Raw genomic sequence first — 16591 nt, 5'->3', positions numbered from 1 at the left:
CAACAGAGGTCGACACATACGGTGTTGTACGGACTCTACGAAATCCTTCTCAACACACGGTTGACAAGGTCGACACACACGGTGTCGTACGAATCAAACGAAATCCTAAAGGTCAACACAGGGTTGACAAGGTCGATAAACGTACGTTTATCGGACGGATTATTTGATCAAGACGAAACCCCCCTAGAAGGTCGACAGTAAGATACTGTCGTACAATCACGATGTCAGACGAAGTACCGTCCGAAGTTCCAATATGGTTCAGCCAGATATTGGAACGACAAATACAAACGATGAACGAGATGGCCGCGAACCAACAAGCATCCCTGGCCACGCTTAACGATCGAATTTCCCTGATGGAACAAGAGCGTACGCTAAGAAACGCTAGTTCGGACCAAGCGCTACTAGCTCTAATAACCACTACCTCTTTAACGACAGAAGCCTTGCCTGTCGTACGAACTAAGGCAAGGCTCCCTCATCCTGACAAGTTCGATGGCTCAGATAAGACAGCGTTTCCCTAATTTGAGGGTTCGCTCTGAGCGAAGCTCTCAATTGATAGTGATGTAATTAGGGGTGAGGAGGAGAAGGTATGATACGCGTTCGGGAGATTAAGTGGAGATGCCTCCGTACGAATTTTCCCCTGGATGTCGTACGCTCAAGAATCTGGCCAATTTACGGTCAAAGGGATTCTTGAGCAGATGTCGATCGCGTTCCGCGATCCCTGACACCAACAGAAGGCGTTAGACCAATTAAATCGTACGAAGCAAGGTAAGAAAAACTTTAGCGATTTCATGAATGAGTTCAATCGCCTGTTGTTAGAAGCCGAAGGCTGGGGTTGGGACGACGCTGTCAAGAAGGGCTTTCTAAAGGCCGCCCTGACTCTCGAACTTCGCCGCGCAATGGTCGGAGTCATCGAGAGCGAAACATACGAAGCTTACTGTTCACAGCTTTGTACGGTAAACGACTAGCTAGAACAGATCAAGGAGATCTCGACCTTCCGGCAAGGCTGGAAAAAGAGGACTGACGATGTAAGATCGTCGGCAACAGCGGATGAGATGGACTGGCAGCCAACTACTGTGCTAGTCGCAAAGATTCGTATGAAGGAACCACGATGGGCATCTGAAGACGAGATTGCACGTCGACGTGAGGAAGGACTTTGTCTGCGCTGTGGCCGAAAAAGTCATAGAGTGAAGGAATGCAAGGCTGACTTGTCAAAGGACAAGAAAGGGGGGAAGGAAGTTCGTGTGGCTCCTGTTCGTGCGGAGCCGCCTGATCAAAAGAATGACAGTAACTCGTCCGACGTTGAAGAGTCGGGAAAAGAGTAGCTTCTGGCAAAAGACGCCGCCAGAAGCGTACGACGGAGGTCGTACAAAACAAAACAGATTAGATCTAATTTTCAAAGTCTCTTAATACATCTCCATTCCTTGTTTCCACACTTGTGAATAAGAAATGCTATACAAACACCTTGATTGATACTGGATGCCTCTCTTATGGAATCATTGATTCACGTTTTGTACGAAAGCATAATCTCCCGCGCCTGTCTATCGCCCCACAAATGATTGAAGGATTCAACGATATCTCAAATGATCAGATTACAGAAGTCGCTGAGTGCAATATTGATATTGATAGTCATTGTGAAGAACGAATTTTCCTTTATATTGCTCTCTGTCTTGCTTCGTACGATATGATCCTCGGCCTCGCATGGGCTAGAAAGCAACAAGCAGTATTGAACGCTGAGAAATCCGAATGCTTACTTCGTACGACACAAGTGACTATTAGAAATCAAGCTCATCTATTTGAATCTCCCTATGACTATGTTCATGTTTCCGCTGCTGCCTTTACCGCATTATCACGACGTACGAAGAAAAAGAAGCAAGATGGTGCTGTCCAAATATTTGCTGCAAGCATAAAAGACATTAAGAAGGCTTTACGACTAAAGACAACTACGGACCCCCGTACGAAACTCCCAATACAGTACCATGAATTTCTGGATGTATTTGACAAGAAAGAAGCCGACAAGCTACCACCAATTCGAGGGAATGGTGTTGATCACAAGATTGAGTTGGTTCAACAGGATGGCAAGAAAGCAGAAGCTCCTTAGGGACCATTATACAATATGTCCCGCGATGAACTACTTGTACTACGAAAGACTCTTACAGAATATCTTGATAAAGGATTCATTCGTGTGAGTAATTCGCCTGCAGCTGCCCCTGTTCTCTTCGTACGAAAGCCTAGAGGAGGTCTACGATTTTGTGTTGATTATCGTGGTCTGAACAAGATTACACGAAAAGATCGATACCCACTTCCGTTGATTCAAGAAACGCTACAGAATGCTAGAAAAGCGAAATGGTATACGAAACTCGACATTGTGGCTGCCTTTCATAAAATACGAATCACTGAAGGAGATGAATAGATGACTGCGTTTCGTACAAGATATAGACTTTATAAATAGATGATTACCCCTTTTAGCTTAGCAAATGCTCTAAGCACGTTTCAACAATATATTAATTAGGCACTACAAGACTTTCTTAACGACTTCTGTTCTGCTTATGTGGACGACATCTTGATCTACACTGACAGTTCACTGAAAGATCATCAACAACACGTACGATAAGTCCTTGAACGTCTTCGAGCAGCAGGTTTACAGATTAATATCAACAAATGCGAATTTGAGACGAAGAGCACAAAGTATTTAGGATTCATTCTTGAAGCAAAAAAGGGCATACAAATAGACCCAGAGAAGATTCAAGCAATTAAAGAATGGCAAGCACCAAAGACGGCTACCGCTGTACAAAGTTTCCTAGGATTTGCTAATTTCTACCGAATGTTTATTCTGAAGTACTCTGATATCGCTATGCCTCTCTTGCGACTCACATATAAGAACACTGTTTTCTTCTGAAATGATGAATGCTAACAGGCATTTAATAAGCTTAAGACAATATTTACAAGTAAACAAATCCTTGTACGATTTGATCCAGGCTGAGAAACGATTCTTGAGACTAACTCTTCTAGATATTGTATTAATAGTATGCTAATATAAGTTCAAGATAATAGTATACTCCGTCCTTGTGCGTTCTTCTCAAAGAAGAACTCTCTAGCTGAATGCAACTATGAAATCTACGACAAAGAAATGCTAGCTATTATATGATGTTTAGAAGCCTGGGACGCAGAGTTACGAAGTGTTGAGAGATTCGAAGTCTGTACAGATCACAAGAATCTTGAATACTTTATGACAGCGCGTAAGCTTACAGAACAACAAATGCGATAGTCACTTATTCTCTCTTGGTACAACTTCATAATCTCGTACATCCCAGGCAAGATGAACGAACGAGCAGATGCCTTATCAAGACAGGAACAAGACATGCCACACGGCCAGGATGAACGAACGGACTATCGTACAATGCAACTATTGCGACTAGACATGTTCAGAACGAAAGACACTATTTCAGCCGCTCTGGTACGCACTATGCGAAGTTCATCTGAAGATACCGACGATCTGCGAGCTCTATGGAATGAGGCTATGACATATGATGAAACATACGAAGCAGCCCGGGATGCAATTCGGACAGATAAGGCAAAGTTTCCCCGAGAGTTGAACTTGAAGGTCTCCTTAAGCGAATGCAGTCTGGACAGCCAAGATCGGTTGCTCTTCCGTAGACGAAAATGGGTTCCAGATTACAACACACTTCGTACGAAGATGATCCAGAGAACGCATGATGACAAGATCTGTGGACACCCTGGTCGAGACAACACGGCCCAAGTTCTGTCAAGGAATTACTTTTGGCCACGAATGTCGGAGGACGTACAACGCTTCGTACGAAACTGTCAGGTATGCAGACGATCCAAGTCATGGAAAGACCAACGACAAGGCTTTTTGAAACCACTCCCAGTACCAGACCAAGTATGGAAGGAGATCTCAATTGACTTTATCATCGATCTGCCGGAAAGCGAGGGCTGTACGAACATCATTGTAGTCACTGACCGTCTAAGTCGTGGCGTCATTCTGGAAGGACTTCCGAACATCCGTACGGAGACCGTGACAAACTGGTTCTTGAAAACGTTTTATCAACGATACTTCCTGCCACAAGCTATTATTTCTGATCGAGGCGTCCAGTTTGTTAACAGATTCTGGAAACGACTATGTCAACAATTAGGTATCATACGAAGACTATCAACAGCCTATCACCCTGAGACAGACGGCGCCACAGAACGTATAAACCAGACGCTAGAGGTGTACTTACAAATATTTACTTCGTACACGCAAGATGACTAAAATAGCCTTCTCCCTGGTGCTGAGCTAGCAATGAATAATACTGATTCAGCGACAACTAAGGTAAGCCCCTTTTTCTTAGAACATGGGTATTCCGCAGACCCTCTAGACCTGGAAGATACGTATGAAGACAACATGAAAAGGGACTCCCCAATAGCGAAAGCAGAACGAGTCGTACGAAAACTTCAAGATGCACGAGAATGGGCACAGTCCGCGATGGCAGCAACACAACAAATAGTCGAGAAGGCTGTCAATGAACATCGGCAAGAAGGACCTAAGTATAAGGTGAACGACAAGGTATGGCTGGACCTGCGAAATGTTTGTACGGACAGACCATCAAAGAAACTGGATGACAAATACGCAAAATACACGATCACGGAAGTGATAGGTTCACACAGCTACCGCCTTGATACGCCGCCAGGAATCCACAACGTTTTCCATAGTATGCTCTTGCGACCCGCTTCGTATGACCTGCTTCCAGGCCAAAAGCAAGATGACACGCATCCAGATCCGGTCATGCAGCCTGATAAAGAAAACGAATGGGAAATCGACAAAATTGAGAACGAAAAAGGCACTGGTTGACGACGAAAGCTACTCGTACGATGGAAAGGATACGCTCGACCTACATGGGAACCGGCATCAGCACTGGAAGACACGGCCGCTCTAGATGAATGGGAGGCACGTACGAGGGGAGGAAGGGGGTAATGTTACAGGTTGCACCTGTGGGAATGCTCGAGCTGTCAGGTGCTCTCGCGTACCATATGGAACCTCCAACATACTAATTCTGTTTGCGCTCTCTTCCGCTCCAATTCCTAGCTTCCGTCTCGTACGGAAGCTCCGAGATGATGGTACGATGTCTAGTCATGTTTTCCTGAGTCCTGCCCCTTTCTGTTCTACAATGTATATAGATACTCTCGCTCGTCAGTAGTCGTGACTCGGTAGCTAGAAATCTCAGTTCAATCTGCGTTCCTTGTTCAGTGCATACTCCTGACTCTGAACCGTGACAAAGGTCAACAAACACGGTGGCCACAGCAACAGGGCGCAGACGTAGATTCAGATACTGAAAAGAGCGCTTTCCTTGCGCCTACGTACGTACTCGTTTTACGCCTTGCTACATAACTGCTAAAGCTAAAATTCTGCATCTATCTAGATAATCTATTTCTGAACGTACTAGTAGCTTAGTGCCTTCTGGCGATGGGTATTTACTGTATAAGAACTATACAAAAAAAGGCCGCAGACGTGTCTATACAACTTTAGCATTATCTTAACGATAATAGTAAGCTTCTCTAGGATTCTACGATAGCATAAGTCATTAATAACAATACTCTAGCCTTTATTTGGCAAGATAATAAGGCTGTTTGTGCTCTTACAACTACTTATAGCCTCTATCGTACAGAAGATCAAATTCAACAAACGCGCAGATGCCCTAAAATCTCTTCTAAAAATCAACGTATCCTTAACCCTGTATTCAAGGGCTTACCCTTTAAGGATCTCTTTATACCAAGAGCTATTAATGATTATAACTACTATATAAAGGGCGTAGATCAAGCGGATTAGCTACGCGCAACATTTACTTGCTATCGTAAGCAAAGTTATCGTACACAAATGCCCTTGATCTACTTCCTTATTAATGTTGCCTGCATTAACGCGTATTTAAGATTCACAATCTCTACCAACTGTAGTACTTCAAAGACACTATAAACCCATACAAAAGAAGTCCGGCGGACGGTGCCAATGGGGAAAGCTTCATCCGCCAGGTTGTACACGCAAAAGGGCATCAAAACGCGCATTTGGAACAGATACTACACGCTCAACCAATAATGGCATTTCTACAGCTATTTTAGGAGGCTCACACACTCATTATGAGTGCTCAAAATGCCAGATTTGGCTCTGTATCGAAGGAGAGTGCTGGGCACAATATCACCACTCAATTGGAGTCAATTGCTAGATAGAACGGCCTCAAATAGCTCAAATAGGGTGTTTATTGACATTTTGAGCCTCCCCGCAGTGATCGACAGCGCTAATTGGCACATTCTACACCCCTGTTCGGGTACGGAGGGGATACGGTCCTGTGACCTTACTGTTGTCATCCAAGACGATATGGTTGATCCTATGCATTTTAATCCCATTCTGCGCTGCTGAGAGCTGCTTGAATCAACTTCAACAAGTTGCCAAGATGTTTTTGATGCTATGGAATGTGCCCTTCATAGTGAGTAGAACATGTTGCTTCCAACCGAGCGATTCCGTGGCGTTCTATCTTTGCAGTTACAGGCAGTTACTAGATCGCGCTAACGATACTATGCCTGGTACCGTAGTAAATGGAAGAATAATCTAGCGGCGCATCAAACATTGCATACTTCCATGAGACTAAAGGACCAGAGTCAGTAAGAACATTTTAGACAGCATGGGCTTAGGCAGAACCCGCCCCACATGTTGAAATCTCTCGGATCAGCTATATTTCCATGCTTGGCTTACGTAGTTGTCAGTGACACAGGGAATAGTAACTGCACACACGAAGCGATTATTTTGCTTCTGTGATTGGCTTTACTTGACTCCGGTCCAAAGAACAGTATTCCAAGAAATTATGATCTGTGTAGTTACCCGTCTGGTTGGTGGGAGCGAATCGTTGATGAATATCTTTAAGCTATAGCTCAAGGTGAGTATTATCAACTATGTTTCTCAACAGAATCGAGTCGTGAAATTTTCGTCACTGTTTTGGATTATCTTGCCTGGTTTTAAACTGCATCTTCTGAAGATATGGCAGCGAATGAATCTCTCTTTCTAGCTATTTATAACAACACCAGACCCACAACCGCGGTGTTTTTTAGCCTGCTTGTCATCGTTTTCCTCTGGAACCTACGATGTTACTTGAGGCTTCGACACATCCCCGGACCTTTCATTGCAGCTCTTACGAATATCCCTAGATTCCGATGGGTTCTTAAAGGAGATGCTCATGAGACACATGTGGCTCTACACAGAAAGTACGGGTCTTTGGTCCGGTTCGGGTCAAACATGGTCTCAGTTTCTGATGTGGCCGAGATCCCGAATATCTACGGCTTCAACGGAAAGTATAAGAAGTCTGACTTCTACTGGGTGCTCTCCTTCTACGTCAAGGGTAAAGCCATCCCTGGCTTGTTTGCAACCCAGAATGAAGAGGTGCATCGTCTCCTCAAGCGACCTATTGCAGGAATCTACTCGATGAGCAATCTGATATCTTTTGAGCCTTACGTGGACTCTACCATACGTGAATTCCTCAAGCAACTTGATTCGAGATTTGTGCAGACAAGGAACGTTTGTGACTTTGGGAAATGGCTGCAGATGTTCGCATTCGATGTCATCGGAGAGATCACCTTCTCTAAGCGCCTAGGATTCTTGGAGAGCGGGGATGATGTGGATGATATCATGGAAAACAGCTGGAACTACTTTTATCGAGCGGCACCAGTGACTCAAATGCCTTGGCTCGAATACGTGTTGGCAAAGAATCCTATCTTGCAGTACTTACGAATTACTAAGATTAGTCCCATCGTCGCATTCGCACGTACAAGATTACATGAAAAGGAAGAGGCTGCCAAAACGCATCAAAAGTCTGGACCGGATGCCGATTTACATCAGAACCGCGATTTCTTAACGCGCTTCATGGAAGTAGCTTCGAAAGACCCGGCTACGCCACCATGGGCTATCAATGCCTGGGCAACGTCTAATATTACCGCAGGCAGTGATACAACTGCCATAATACTTCGCACTATAATCTATAACCTGCTGAAGTACACAGAATCCATGGAGTCACTACGAGCAGAACTCGACTCCCGGCCCGAGCTCAGTGATATTGTGGCATGGAAAGAAGCCTTAACACCACCCTACCTCGATGCTTGCATAAAGGAGGCGGGACGGATGCACCCTCCATTTGCCTTACCCTATGAACGAGTGGTTCCACCCGAAGGCTCAGTAATCTCGGGTCAAAAGCTTCCGGGAGGTACAGTCGTTGGTATGCCCGCCTGGGTCGTGCATAGGGATTACGAAACCTTCGGCTATGATGCTGATTCTTGGAGACCAAAGAGATGGCTGGAGTGTGATGCTCTACAAAAGCGGAAGATGGAAAACGCTTTGTTGACCTTCGATGCTGGCCATAGATCCTGCATAGGCAAGAATATCTCGTACCTGGAGATTTATAAGCTTATTCCTACCCTCCTTCGAGATTTTGAGGTAAGTCCCAAAAAGAAATTCGTTCAGTCTTAATTTCAGTGGTATGAATTTGCAATATAAGGAGAAAAACTGACGAGCATCAATAGCTTCAATTTGCAGATCCGGGTGGCTGCGAATGGCATGTTGAGAACCGATGGCTTTCCCGGCAAACCGGCTTGAATGTGAAGATTAAAAGGCGTTCTCCAGCAAAGTCGTCAGAGGAGAAGTTGTAATGAGCACTCAGGCTGTTAGCTGCGACCACTCCGCTTTAGTATTAGCGCTCAGTTGCGGTAGATACAACCCTTTTCTTCCCTTCTAGATGCAAGAGAAGTAGATCTCCACCACTATTTGATCAGCATTATGCCTTTAATTTGTGCATCTGGTAGCATTATCTTTCTCTCCATCTTTTGATTCTGATGTTCCTTCTGCCAAGACTGCAGCAGAATTATCATACTAAATCGCGGGAACGCTATTCTCAAGGATGAAGATCACTCATTCAGCGACACTAGGGATACAAATAGAATGAATCTTGAGGGACTATCTAGAAGCGTTTGAGAAAAAGTTAGAGAAGATACAACGTTCATTGTTTGACGTTATAAAGCCAGAACACGTAAACGAGTAGATTCAGTAATGCTTCAATGACCTTAAGGAGCAGATCGACATGATACGAGGAGGTATTAATGTTCAGATGAGGAACCCCCCCCAAGGCTGTCACGTGCTTTTACGCTTGGCGTTCGGTACATTAGCTACCGTTGCCATTACGCAACCTTGTTCAACTTCGTACTCACAATCAATTCTGCCCTATCCATGATAGCGAAGATCTTGATATGGCGGGTATGCGATTGCTTGACGTGGCTGTACTATTTAATGCTTCTCGTGCCGTTGCTTCGAAGCATTTCAGCATCCGTTTGAAGCAGCTGGATGTATATAGCAAGACTTCGACTTTGGCAAAAGCCTTGCGGAAGCAGACGAAATCTACAGCCCAAGCTCTTCCCCCTTCTGGGCTAGGGCCTAGCTTAAATTCTCACGCAGCATCCCAACGGCAGACCTACAGCTCCAAATCTGGCTCAGGAGTAGGGCCGATTCCTTCCTCGGAAACTGTGCAGGATACAAGCCAGCTAAACAAAGGTTCCGAAGGATTGGAGCAAGACCACTCTTACAGGCCTCACGATAACGCTGTGCTGGATGATGTGCCAAACGGAGAACTGAACGTCCAGCAAGAGAAGGCGAAACGGCATCCATTGCCAGATGGCACGATTCCTCCTGAAAAGGCTGCTATTGGTAAATCCAAGACAGATCAAGATGCCTACAGTCAGCGGCCGGCCACAGAGCCTTTGAAGAAGCCTACGGAGCAACATGAATCGCCATCAAAGAGTTTGAAACCAGAATCCTCAGGCCGATCAAGCATTCCAGATCCCGATAGGGTAACACTCGAGTCATCTGGGTTGTCCTCTAAAGATGCCAGGATTTTGCAGCGACGATCTGAGTCTCAGATCCCATCTAAAGCAGGCGAGCCGCCAAGAGCAGAAGCATATGAGGTAAAAGCGTCCCAAAGTTATGACGGCCCAGAAATGGGTGTTAATCAAGAGAGCGACACTTTCTATAGAGCACCCGATAGTGCATCGCCTGTGCTGTCGGCTCTTCCTCGATTTAAGCTCCCCAAGAACGTAGGCGATGTTCAAGGAGGAGTTTCACATCTCAAGGAGGATGTTAACGCAGATTTTTTCTACTCTTCTGGTGGCAAAGAAGGATCGGCCAGTGCTTCGGAGCAAGAATCTTCACAAGGGCCGGAGGAGCCGTCTGAAGAAATGGTGAATCAGATCTTTCATAGCCCTCGGGTCGCAAGGATTCTTAGAAGCAAGGGACAATTCGGAAGCTTGAAACCCGGGAACACAGGCTCACCGCGACGCAAGTCAACACTTGCCGGACAGGGAGATCATTCAAGTGCCACAAATACCAAAATTGATGGATTTGGCGATGGCGGGTTCAACACTACACGTGGGCCAAAGCAGGAACAGGATGATATCACTAAGCTTGCAGCCGACATACAAAAAGATGCTCAAACAGTTGCATATGTAAGCAACTCTTTGACCCTCGATTCTAGACCATGCTGATCCACTAACAGGTCAAGCGCAGCTGAGATCCGGAGAAAATGCCATGGGGAGCCGCGGGCCGTTTGAAATGCGAGAATCCCGAGTGCCATCGTCCCGATTCGGGCGAATGTGGCAATATGGTGGCCTGGCGGCTTCTATGGCTTTTGGAGCCGCTGGCGAAAGTCTCAAGCGAGCAACAGGTTCTGCTACTGAAAGTGACGGGTCGCTCGTGCTTAGTACCGGCAATATGGAACGCCTTGTTGCAAAGCTCTCAAAAATGAGGGGAGCTGCCCTTAAGCTCGGACAGATGATGAGCTTTCAAGGTTATAACAAATTTTGCTAGAAGGTATACACAATGTTAACATCTTCTTAGATTCAAAAATGCTTCCAAAACCCATCTACGAGGTTCTTCAGCGCGTGCAAGATAGTGCTGATTACATGCCACCCTCCCAGCGCAATTCAGTTTTAGCCAGCGAGCTCGGATCTGATTGGCGAAGTTTGTTCGAATCATTCGAAGAGAAGCCAATGGCTGCGGCATCCATCGGCCAGGTACATGGAGCCATCCTGAAATCGAACAGGCAGAGAGTTGCTGTCAAGGTGCAGTATCCAGGCGTCGCTGCATCAATCTCCTCCGATCTCAGCAATCTCTCGCTTTTGCTTACAGCATCTCGTCTGCTCCCAAAAGGGCTATACCTCGATAAGACGATAGCCAATGCACGAACCGAACTGGCTTGGGAGTGCGACTATATTCGCGAGGCTGATGGTGCCAAGCGATTCAAGGAACTGCTGTCAGACGAAACAGACACGTTTACTGTGCCAAAAATTTATGATGAAGCTTCTGGAAAACAGGTCTTGACTATGGAGCGAATGGAAGGTAAAGCTGTCACTAAAATCCAGAACTTCAGTCAGGAACAGAATGACTGGATCGGAACGCAGATCTTACGCCTCTGCCTGCGGGAGATAATGGAGTTCAGATATATGCAGACAGACCCCAATTGGACAAACTTCCTCTACAACAGCGATACGAATAGACTTGAACTGCTCGACTTCGGCGCCTCAAGAGAGTTTCCACAGAAATTTATGCATCTCTACATCAAGAATCTGATTGCGGCTTCTCGGAAAGATCGTGACGCTTGCCGAGAGCTATCGATACAGTTGGGATACCTTACTGGTTATGAGTCCCAAATAATGCTAAATGCACATATTGACTCGGTAATGACGCTGGCGGAACCTTTCATGGAATCTGCGCCTGAGATCTATGACTTCAAGGACCAGACCATTACCGATCGCGTCAGGAATCTTATTCCCATCATGATTCGAGAAAGGCTCGCACCACCACCAGAAGAGACGTACAGCTTACATCGAAAGTTGAGTGGAGCATTCTTGCTCTGTGCACGGTTGGGAAGCCGAGTAAAATGCAAAGAGATGTTCAATTGGGCTTTAATTAAGTCCCATGCGCAGCGAGAATAGAGGCGGCAGGTGTGTAATCAGTCAGCCATCAATATTCATAATCGTCTTCAGAATCATCCACTTCTTCTAGGATCGTTGTTGATAGCAAGCCAGCTCTAGGCCTTGGACTCGTAGGGCTCAATGGATTCATCTGCCGGCGTCTGACATCTCTACCTCTTCCGTTGCGTCCGAGAAGAGGCTCGCTTGCCTGAAGTCGCGATCGGGCTGCCTTTCGTAGCTCTTCATGCATTCGCTTCTGCTCTCTAGCAGCACGATAGGATGATGCAGAATGACCTTTGACGTGTCTCCCCTTGGGTGGCGCTAGTCGGTCAAGCCTCAAAAGCTGAACGCTGTAGCGCTCAAGCAGGTGTAGAGCGAGTCCAAAGACAATGCCCACTCCTATGGCGATACCAAAGAAGATGTAGAATGTCTGTAGCCAATGTGAATACCTTGCGCCATATAAGCTCTGTGCGGAGTCTGCACGCACCTCAAATTGGGCCAGCAAACGGAGAGACACCATTGAAATCTGCTTTCCCATGCGACCCAGCAGAAGCAGAGGCGCAAACAACCAACTGAGCAAATAGAGCAGCCCTGAAAGCAGTAGACGGAAAGGAAGGAGAAGGTACGATAAGATGGTCAGCAGGTGCCACAACCAGTGAGTATCCATTGTGGCGGCTCGCTTGATTCCTGCCGCAGCATACTGCTCAATATCCGCCATCTGTATTCTTATGCACTTGCTTCGATTTCCGTTTCATCCATCGTAATGTCTTCCAGGTACCATATGTTGGAAGAATATGGATGACTTAGTGCTAGAATAGAGCAAACAACACTGACACAGTAAGTTAGTAGTGATCAAACTCATGTCAGATATCCCGAGCGGGGAGCAGCTTCCGGCGCAAGGATTGTTTTGGTGGGGTTCGTTCCAGGGAGCGGAGGACCAACCATTTTTAACTTTGCCCAGGGAGACAGACAACCGAACCTACGTAGTATTTTCGAGGGTTTGACGCCAGGGAACCTTAAGCTTGATTACTGTGCAACAAACTGAATCCTAACCATTTGCCTGCTCAAGCTTCTATGCACTTTTACTTCAAATCACAACAGTCCTCTTCCAGCTGAAGATAATTTTACACTTGGGAGGTCCTAGCCTGGGGCCTTCGAAATACTTTCCCGATTTCCTCCCTGTCCTCAATAGGCCGTTCTGCCGTGAGGTCCGGGCAGCTTATACCCGTCAACATCTTCCAAACCTTTTCCACCATCATCATTCAATGCCAGGCAGTGTTCCGTAAAGACTGCGGTACACGGAGGCCAGCTCAACACCTGCTCTCAAATTCTAGAGCATCCCGGCATGGGCAACCAACCCTCAAAGCCTCCAAGTCGCTCCACGACGCACCATGAGAAGGATGAGAAGCAACAGAGACTCGAAAAAGAGAAGGAACGAGAGAAAGAATTAGAGAGGAATCGGGATAGAGAAAAGGAGAGAGAAAGGGAGAAGGAAAAGGACAGAGAGAGGAAGGTCAATAGAAGGATATCCTTCCAAGCTCTTTCCCATGGCAAAGCTACTGCTGCAGATCCTTCTGCTACGACTACGAGTGCGCTCGCCCAAACAATATCTCAACCTCCAGCACAAAACCAAAACCTACAGCAGCATCTACAGGCGACTCAATCACATAGCCCTGATCAAAATGCAAAGAGTGCTGCGTCCGCAGACAGATCTATTTCACCGGGAGTCATCTATGAAGAGCAGAAAGAGCGGAGTTATCGGCTGAAGGAGAACCCTGTGCCCTTACCCACTCCTGTAGCGAATGCCGAGCCATCCATTCCCATGGACGTTCCTGGTTCAACAACGACAAAAATTGCTCGAGATAGCAGGGAGGGGAGCGCAGCATCCAAGCCATCTCCTCCGGCCTTGACACCGCAGTACACCCCTATATCGAGCATGATAAGACCACCGAGGCTTCCATTAGCAATCGCAGATGAGGTGCGCGCTCCGGACTCACCGCCGTTGGAACCAGCTGGGACGACAGATGAGGAGATCTCTATTTTCGACGATGAGGAGGCAGAACTCCCGCGGAAGAATTCCACTCTCAGCAGCGCAACAGCGGATGACGAAGACGTTGGGCATGAACTGCAACCTTATGCTGTTGATACAGGAGGTGTCAATGTGGTACCCACCAGGATTGATTGGAAAGGTGATGGAGAAAGGGTCTACGTGACGGGTACATTTGCCCATTGGGACAGGAAGTTCCGTCTACATCCAAGGTAAGAATTTTATATTCCTTTGTCCAAAATTTTCGCTATACAGGCAGCCACGGACATGGCGGCAGTCGAGTCGCGTTCTGTTCCTCCCGTTCTCTCATTAGATGCTATCCTAAGTATGAATAATATATCTTCCAGCAAAGCTCACTTAGTTGCCCCGTGGACGACGCTGCTAACTTATCATTTCCAATGCAGCGAGAGAGGAGAAGGCATGACTGCCACGATAGGATTCCCACCAGGAACACATCACCTCAAGTTTATTGTCGATGGAGAAATGGTCCCATCACCTGACCTTCCCACAACTGTGGACATTCACAACGTGCTTGTCAACTATATCGAGGTGGTGGCAGACGAACCACCCAGAGGCAGACGCGAGAGTGGTCAAAAGGCAAAAACAATTCCTCTAGACCTCTACCACCCACCAATCGCTCTGCCTGACGAGGAGGAACTGGACTCGGGAGAGGAGACTCCGGAACGAGAGGAAGAGCTATCAGAGCCCTCAGACGAGGAGATTCCTATTGGCGATTTCAGACAGCTCATGCCTCAGGCTCTGATGGACATGGACCTGTCAGAGGACAATCCGAAATTCAGACAAGCATACAACATCATCAATGATACTCCCGGGCCTCCAAGCCTACCCCTGTTCCTAGGCAAATCGATTCTCAACGGTATACTGCCACACAAGGATGATAACAGCGTCTTGACCCTACCGAACCATACCGTCCTGAACCATCTCGCCACAAGTAGTATCAAGAATGACGTGCTGGCCACGAGTGTGACCACCCGCTACAAGAAAAAGGTAGCTTTGTCCTCCCTGCCGAATTTGACATATGCTGATAGTATTTTAGTACGTTACCACGATCATGTACAAACCCACGTTCGAAGCGATAGAAGCATAGGGATACAACTTTCCCATAAGACGTTCGGGGTGGTATTTCAGTGCATATTAGCAGCCTGGGGCGGCAAAGAAGCGTGGCGTTAGATTAGCCTGGTAGGTGTGCTAAAATCAGCAGCTTCCCCTGCGCATAATCGCTCTTGTCAGTGGACTTCACTGCAGTTCGAGCCGAAAGGTTGGCTAGCAGCCAGAGAATAAATCGACAGACATGTCCCGACAAGCGTTGTCAGTCATCTCTCCATTGCACCCAGACGTCATCTGTTCTAAACCTCTGTGTGCATGTACTCTCTTCGAGTCTGGTGTGAAATCCTTTCTGGTAGGCTAGAAGACCGGCATGTGCGATCATGATTCCGTTGTCGATGCAGAATCTCTCGTCCGTCGCGTAAACACATCCTCCCCTGTCCTTAGCCATAACTCCCATCATCTCTTGAACTCGCTCATTGCAACCAACGCCGCCAACGATCAAGACCTGATTAGATCCCACATGAGCCATAGCCCGCTCAGTGATCTCAACCAGCATCGCGAACACGGTCTCCTGCAGTGAAAAGCATAGATCCTCGGGCGTTATCAGCTCCCCAGTCTCGGCATCCCTCAGCTCTCCCTTCTTCATCTGCGCCGCAAAGTCATCCACACGAGCTAGAATCCCACTGAACGAGCAATCCATGCCCTTAACTGCATAGGGCAAGTCAAGCAGAAACCGCCCCTTCTTCGCCAACTGCTCGATATTATACCCCGGTGCCGGATCATTCGAGATATTCAATGTCCTCGCAAAGCGGTCCAAACAATTCCCCACCGCTATATCCAGCGTCTCTCCAAAGATCCGATACCTCTGCGTACTATACGCGATGACCTGCGTATTTCCACCGGAAACATACAGCACCACGGGATTCGTGGCGCCGGTAATCTCCCGTCCCATCTCAATATGCCCAACACAGTGGTTTACGCCAACCAGCGCCTTACCCCAGAGCAGACTCAGCATCCGCGCTGCGACCACGACGCTTTGGAGTGGGGCGCCCATCCCTGGGCCCTTGGTGTAGCATATGCAGTCCACATCCTGAACGCTGACGCCTGCTTCCCGGAGCGCTTGTTTGACCAGTTGGACGACAAAGGCACGGTGGTGCTTGGCGGTGTCTTTGGGGAGGAAACCTTCGCCGGGCGGGGAGACGTATGTGTGGCGGATATTGGACAGGATCTGGGCCGGTGCGCTGGCTTTGGCATTGGTTGGGTTGGGATGAAGAATGAGTCCGACACCGAGTTTGTTGGCTGAGCCTTCGAGGCCGAGGGCTATCATTGCGGATGTGAATGGTGACGGGGCAGCGACAATCGATACCTGTGATTGTCTTGTTCACAAGCTTAGTCTTTAAGCTATTGTCCCATCAAAAGGAACTAGAGAAGACCTCCCGGCTTGCGCATTATGTTGATATACATTGAATACCAGAATCTACTCTA

At 47.2% G+C, this 16591-nt stretch overlaps 7 protein-coding genes across 7 annotated transcripts; 6 read left to right on the top strand and 1 right to left on the bottom strand.

Annotated features, from left to right (window-relative positions):
• Window positions 1-221: 221 nt before the first annotated feature.
• EPUS_08403 (uncharacterized protein) lies at window positions 222-1322 on the top strand (the record flags this gene model as incomplete). Its single annotated transcript, XM_007807135.1, has 4 exons — window positions 222-366; window positions 436-449; window positions 732-899; window positions 966-1322. 4 exons carry the CDS (start codon window positions 222-224, stop codon window positions 1320-1322), a joined length of 684 nt encoding a protein of 227 aa, XP_007805326.1.
• A 359-nt stretch (window positions 1323-1681) lies between these two features.
• On the top strand, window positions 1682-2098 carry EPUS_08402 (uncharacterized protein; the record flags this gene model as incomplete). Its single annotated transcript, XM_007807134.1, has 1 exon — window positions 1682-2098. One exon carries the CDS (start codon window positions 1682-1684, stop codon window positions 2096-2098), a length of 417 nt encoding a protein of 138 aa, XP_007805325.1.
• A 1218-nt stretch (window positions 2099-3316) lies between these two features.
• EPUS_08401 (uncharacterized protein) lies at window positions 3317-4849 on the top strand (the record flags this gene model as incomplete). The annotated part of the gene is made up of 2 exons (XM_007807133.1): window positions 3317-4151; window positions 4350-4849. 2 exons carry the CDS (start codon window positions 3317-3319, stop codon window positions 4847-4849), a joined length of 1335 nt encoding a protein of 444 aa, XP_007805324.1.
• A 2430-nt stretch (window positions 4850-7279) lies between these two features.
• On the top strand, window positions 7280-8682 carry EPUS_08400 (uncharacterized protein; the record flags this gene model as incomplete). Its single annotated transcript, XM_007807132.1, has 2 exons — window positions 7280-8470; window positions 8557-8682. 2 exons carry the CDS (start codon window positions 7280-7282, stop codon window positions 8680-8682), a joined length of 1317 nt encoding a protein of 438 aa, XP_007805323.1.
• Window positions 8683-9276: 594 nt separating this feature from the next.
• On the top strand, window positions 9277-12012 carry EPUS_08399 (uncharacterized protein; the record flags this gene model as incomplete). The annotated part of the gene is made up of 3 exons (XM_007807131.1): window positions 9277-10524; window positions 10586-10865; window positions 10916-12012. The coding sequence occupies 3 exons, from the start codon at window positions 9277-9279 to the stop codon at window positions 12010-12012; spliced, it is 2625 nt and encodes an 874-aa protein (XP_007805322.1).
• Window positions 12013-13336: 1324 nt separating this feature from the next.
• On the top strand, window positions 13337-15146 carry EPUS_08398 (uncharacterized protein; the record flags this gene model as incomplete). Its single annotated transcript, XM_007807130.1, has 3 exons — window positions 13337-14250; window positions 14443-15046; window positions 15096-15146. The coding sequence occupies 3 exons, from the start codon at window positions 13337-13339 to the stop codon at window positions 15144-15146; spliced, it is 1569 nt and encodes a 522-aa protein (XP_007805321.1).
• A 222-nt stretch (window positions 15147-15368) lies between these two features.
• On the bottom strand, window positions 15369-16433 carry EPUS_08397 (tRNA threonylcarbamoyladenosine biosynthesis protein kae1; the record flags this gene model as incomplete). Its single annotated transcript, XM_007807129.1, has 1 exon — window positions 15369-16433. One exon carries the CDS (start codon window positions 16431-16433, stop codon window positions 15369-15371), a length of 1065 nt encoding a protein of 354 aa, XP_007805320.1.
• Between the last annotated feature and the right edge of the window lie 158 nt (window positions 16434-16591).

Source organism: Endocarpon pusillum, assembly GCF_000464535.1.
Source record: "Endocarpon pusillum Z07020 unplaced genomic scaffold scaffold656, whole genome shotgun sequence".
Classification (NCBI taxonomy): domain Eukaryota; kingdom Fungi; phylum Ascomycota; class Eurotiomycetes; order Verrucariales; family Verrucariaceae; genus Endocarpon; species Endocarpon pusillum.
Note: the sequence above shows the minus strand (reverse complement) of the source record. Positions and strands in the feature narration are given on the sequence as shown.